This window comes from Xenopus laevis, chromosome 9_10L (genome assembly GCF_017654675.1).
Source record: "Xenopus laevis strain J_2021 chromosome 9_10L, Xenopus_laevis_v10.1, whole genome shotgun sequence".
In the NCBI taxonomy this organism is placed as follows: Eukaryota; Metazoa; Chordata; class Amphibia; order Anura; family Pipidae; genus Xenopus; species Xenopus laevis.
In genome coordinates this window covers 126,796,009-126,801,476 of record NC_054387.1, presented here as the reverse complement: position 1 = coordinate 126,801,476, position 5,468 = coordinate 126,796,009, and the positions used below count along the sequence as shown (strand labels likewise).

The 5,468-nt window shown below is 36.2% G+C and overlaps 1 protein-coding gene across 1 annotated transcript; it reads right to left on the bottom strand.

Annotated features, from left to right (window-relative positions):
• Positions 1-424: 424 nt before the first annotated feature.
• Positions 425-1,321, bottom strand: LOC108701955 (olfactory receptor 145). The gene has a single exon (XM_018236967.2). The coding sequence runs from the start codon at positions 1,319-1,321 to the stop codon at positions 425-427; it is 897 nt and encodes a 298-aa protein (XP_018092456.1).
• Positions 1,322-5,468: the final 4,147 nt, after the last annotated feature.

The window sequence follows — 5,468 nt, the reverse complement described above, 5'->3', positions numbered from 1 at the left end:
AATCCTAAAGCTGCTTCTGATATACCAGGTCTTTAGAGTTATATTGTAGTGTTCTCTTTGGTGTCTATTTTGGTGTCTGCTTTATTGCTTACAATCTAATGAGTGCATTGGCTCTATCTGAATTTTTTTTGCAACTAAGCAAAATAGAGATAGTGAACTTTCTTAGCAATGGAGTTTTTAATAATGTATACTGTGGTTGTCTATATAAGGATGTGGATGTTGCAATTTAGGCTATCTCAGAATTTCAATTCTGAATATAGAATGGATATGCATATATAAAAAAGTGTTAAGAAACCTTAACTAAAAACTAATGAAATGTAAAAACAAAATTTTATTTTATTCTATGATCTTTCAAGGCATTTGCAACCCTATATGTTTTATTGTTCTTCAGCTATTGTCTTTTCTATCCAGTTTATCCAAAGATTTACATCCTCTGTAACAATTTTCTTATGGATATTTTGAGTTCCTGGTTCCTGAGACTATAGATCAAAGGATTTAAAAAGGGGGTTAATACTGCATAAAATACAGACGTTATTTTGTCCTCAGTTTGTTGGTCACTTGCATTTGAGCGAAAGTAGTTAAATAAACTTGTACTGTAAAATATAAGGACCACCGTTAGATGAGAGGAGCAGGTGGAGAAAGCCTTGGATCTCATGTTTTTTGATGGTATTTTTAGAACAGTTCTAATAATAGTGATATAGGGATAAAAGGTGACCCCAAAAATGACACCACCGAACAATATTGCAGCGAGAAATATAAGCAATACATTGATTAATGTGTCACTACAGGAGACCCGAAGCAACTGGGGCAGGTCACAAAAGAAACTTTGCAAAGTAATTGACCTGCAAAATATTAGTTTAGCTAAAAAAAGATTGTGCAGCAAGGAATGTACTGCACCAAAAACCAACACACCTGATACAAGTTGAACACAAAAGTTCCTGTTCATTATCTGCATGTAGTGAAGAGGGCGGCAAATAGCAATGTATCTGTCATAGGACATCACTGACAGTACAGACATTTCTGATACAGCAAAAAAGAGAAAAAAATAGAACTGAGTTATACAAGCTCTCACTGAAATTACCCTTTTTTGTGTGAGTAAATCAAAGAGCATTCTTGGGACAGTGACTGAGGAGTAACTTATATCCAGACATGCCAGGGTTCCAAGGAAGAAGTACATGGGGGTGTTGAGATGGGAATCAGCAAAGATTAGTAGAAGGATCAAAAGGTTCGAAGTTAGAGTTAAAAGGTAGATCAGAAGAAATACCAGGAACAGAGGAAGCCGAAGAGTTGGAAAATCAGACAGTTCAGTGAGAACCAACATATACAAAATAGTTTGGTTTTCCATCTAAAACGATGACACCTATAAAAATAAACAATCATATACAAAAAAAACACATTCAAAAACAAAATATATGTTTTTTTGCTAGATACAGTATATGGTTTTTAATTGGTTCACTCAACGTTAATGTAAACAAGACTTGTCCTGATTGAATACAGTGCAATATACAGTACATGGTTGCTTTCTAAATTAAGGTCTCTTCGTTTTGGCAATGTTGTTTGCACAATGTTAGGAAATTATCTAAAGGATACAGAGGGTGGTGGCCAATGGCACAATCTCTAGTTGGAGCAAGGTTCTACAGGGTTTTGTACTGTGTCCACTAATATTTAATGTGCTTTGGGAAGGCATTTATGTAATGTAACATTATGTGTACATGATACAAAACTATTCATGACAATTAATTCCATCCTGGATATGAAATCCTTACAATAGGATCTAGGCAAACTGGTAATCTGGGAAGTTAAGTGGTAGCTTATTTTCAATCGTAGACATATGGGGGCAAATTCACTAAGCGCCGAAGCGCCGAACGCTAGCGTTAATTCGCTAGTGCTTGGCATTTTCGTTACTGCACAAATTCACTAACGAACGCTGGTGTAGTTTCGCTAGTGTTACTTCGCACCCTTACGCCAGGCGAATTTTCGCTAGCGACGTAACTATGCAAATTCACTAACTTGCGCAGTATACTGAACGCTACCTTTTACGCTAGACTTCCTTCGCCACCTCAGACCTGGCGAAGCGCAATAGAGTAGATAGGGATTGTTTCAAAAAAAGTACATTTTTTTTCTAAGTCCCAAAAAACGCTGTCGTGTTTTCTACATCATGGGTGATAGGCTGAAAAAGATCAAAAAATTTTTTGGGGCTCCCCTCCTTCCCCTCTACATTTCCTGACTCATGGCAACTTACCTAGACAGTGGGCACATGTGTAGGGCAAAATAAAATTTTATTTGCTGATTTGAAGGTTTTCTAGCCATTTGTAGTGCTGATACGTATTCCTCCATTGAAATTTGAATTTCGCGCCGTATGCAAATTAGCCTTCGCTAGCGTAATTTCGCTTTACATAGCGAATCAACGCTAGCGCAACTTCGCAACCTTACGCTACCCCTGAGCGCTACTTCGGATTTTAGTGAATTTGCGGAGCGCTGGCGAAACTACACCTGGCGAAGTGCGGCGAAGCTCGGCGAAGTTGCGCCTGGCGCAACTTCGCATCTTAGTGAATTTGCCCCATGGAGAGTGCTTTACCCCAAGTACACAAGATTTTACATACTGCTCCTCACTCCACCAATCCCACTCCAGAATTAAACTTCTCCTAGTAAAGCTTCCAACTCTGCAAGTTGTTATGGACACCCCCATAAATCCCACTTCCTGGATTGACCAGGAACATTGGCAATTTACCATGCATGGAGTTTATTTGAGATACACAGCAAGAATAAGTTAGAACACCTTACTACAACAAAGAAATTGCAGACGTTATTCTCTGTTGCTCTAAAAAAGGGGTTATTAGAAACCACCAAATCAGTATAAATTCTCAAAGATCCAAATGTCTAAAGACATGACAAAGGAATGTAAAGTCCTACAGTTTGTAGATTTAATTTTGTAAGAGGCTTCCAACATATTCATCCTCATTGGTGAGACATCAATTATGAGTTAATTACAATGAAAAACCAAGCACTTCTTATAAAATACTATATTTAACCTTACAGGAACTGAAGCCAAAATTCATCCTAGACTGGCAAGGCTCCACAATAAAAAAAATTTGCACCAAATTAACAGTGAACCAAATCTACCTATCTATCAACAAATCTTTGCATCATTTTAACAAGATGTTCAAATATAATTAAACACATAGTAAATAGCATTCACCTCATGGCTCAAAAGGATCAATGCCATTAAAACAGCATTCAACGTTCTCTTAATACTGCTACTCAGATCCATCTATATAATGTTTGAGAGAGCCATGATGCTTTTATTCTGCAACAAAATATAATGACCAATATAGAATCAAAAACATTTTTTTTTGATGATGATGTTGCTCCCAGTGGCCTCAAAGCAGGTGCTTATTTTTGAATTCCTGGCTTGGAGGAAAGTTTTGGTTGTATAAAATCCAAGTGTACTGCCAAACAGAACCTCCTGTAGGCTGACTGTCTACATAGGGACTACCAATCACAGCCCTTATTTGGCACCCCAGGAAGTTTTTGCATGCCTTTGTTGCTCTCCAACTCTTTTTATTTTTGAATGTGGCTCATGGGTAAAAAAGGTTGGGGACCCCTGCTATAAGTTTTGCCAATAAGGTTTAATTATATCTTAGTTAGGATCAAGTACAATGTTTTGTTTTATTATTACAGAGATAAAGGAAATCATTTTTTTACATTTGGATTATTTGGATAAAATTAATTCTATAATTCTGAGCTTTCTGGATAACGGGTTTCCGGATAATGGATCCCATAACTGTTCTTTCAAATTTGCCATTTTCTACAAGCCAATACACTTGTTTATCCATATACTACAACTAAATTTGAAAGCAGACATGTTAAAAACACAACCAGCAAGAAAGGCATCACATGCAACCTATTACTTAGACAAAGACAAACATCTTTTGTGGCACAATCTGCATAATTGAGTCTTGGGAGCAAGATTACAGACCTCCAAATACTCCAGGTTCTTTAACCATCTTTACTATGGTTATACAGATAGTACTGACACCTGACAAAATCCATGCAGTTTATCCTAACTTCACAGATCTACAATATGCTAGAGAGGATGTGGTGATAAAGGCACCCTGTTGGTGGACATGCCCCCTGGCACAAAAGGTATTGTCTAGAACAACCTATTTAATCAAGTGGTCTGCTAATCTCCAACCATGAGCTTGGATTTGGCAATTTTGGGCATATTTTCACCTACTCTTAACCAATAACACCCCAAGGTACATGTTATCTTTGCAAGTACACGTAGATCACAACTCGCTAAGAAATGGAAAAAAACATCCAACATACCATTCCAACCATAGACCATATCGAAATGAAAACCTTCCCAAATGTTTTGTACAAAATAACCTATTCAAAAGAATCTATTCCTCACCACTCACCAGCTCAATAACTATGGTGCCTATCTTCTGGATTGCAAGAAATGCTAATAAGATATATATTTCACCCAGACAACTTATAAAACCCAGATACTAAATAAAGATACTAATAAAATTGTTTAAATTAACCTCTTACTTCACGGTGCAATCTCCTTTCTTCTCTTTTCTTTTCTCTGTGTCTTACTCTTCTTTCTACCCTTTGAATGTTACATCCAAAAGAAACCAAAAAACAACAAAAAATCTGGTGAAAAATTTTGGGGCAGATGTATCAATCTTTGAATTAGAATTGTAACGTGATTTAATTATTTGTGTTAAAACTTGAATGTTCTATATTAAACACAAAATAATAAAAAGCTTAAATATATGAAACGGCATCTAAAATCTTACAAATTCATGTAGAAGTCAATGGGAGTTGTTCTAGGCAAAATATAACTGATTTTTTTCCAATTTGAGTTTTTAGAATGTTTCTGATTTGTAGACCCAATGATAATGATTAGAATACAAATTGAATGTGTTCAGGTTTTTTTTCACTGTTTTAAGATTAATTTTTATTCAATAAGCAAACGTTGAATTTGGTAAAATTTCAAAATACTAAAATGCTAGAATGGAGTGATAGATAATGGAAATTGGATTTTGTTTTTACTGGTGATTAGAAGTCAGAGAGACAAACAGCAAACAATTTAACAAATATTTTATTTCTTAATATCCTTTTTTACAACATAACTTAGGAAACAGGTTGAGTGAGATCTGCCTTTTTTTGTAGGTGTAACAACACATAATCTAATATACTGTGTGGTGAGTCACTACCAGGGTACTTGGGAAAGTGCAGAGCTTATTTATGTCCCAGGTTCCTAACAGAGTGGTTCTGAGACTAGCCCGGTGTTTTGGGTTTAACTGAGGCATCTCAGGTGGATAATTAAAAAAGGCAGCTTAAGCCTGAGTATTGAGTTACAGTCTGGGGTAAGATACGGGAAAGCTGCCTCTGAGCTCACTGAGAAGAATGAAATCAGCACAAGGTTTGGGAATTTGTGTGGTTTCTGAATGTTTTCT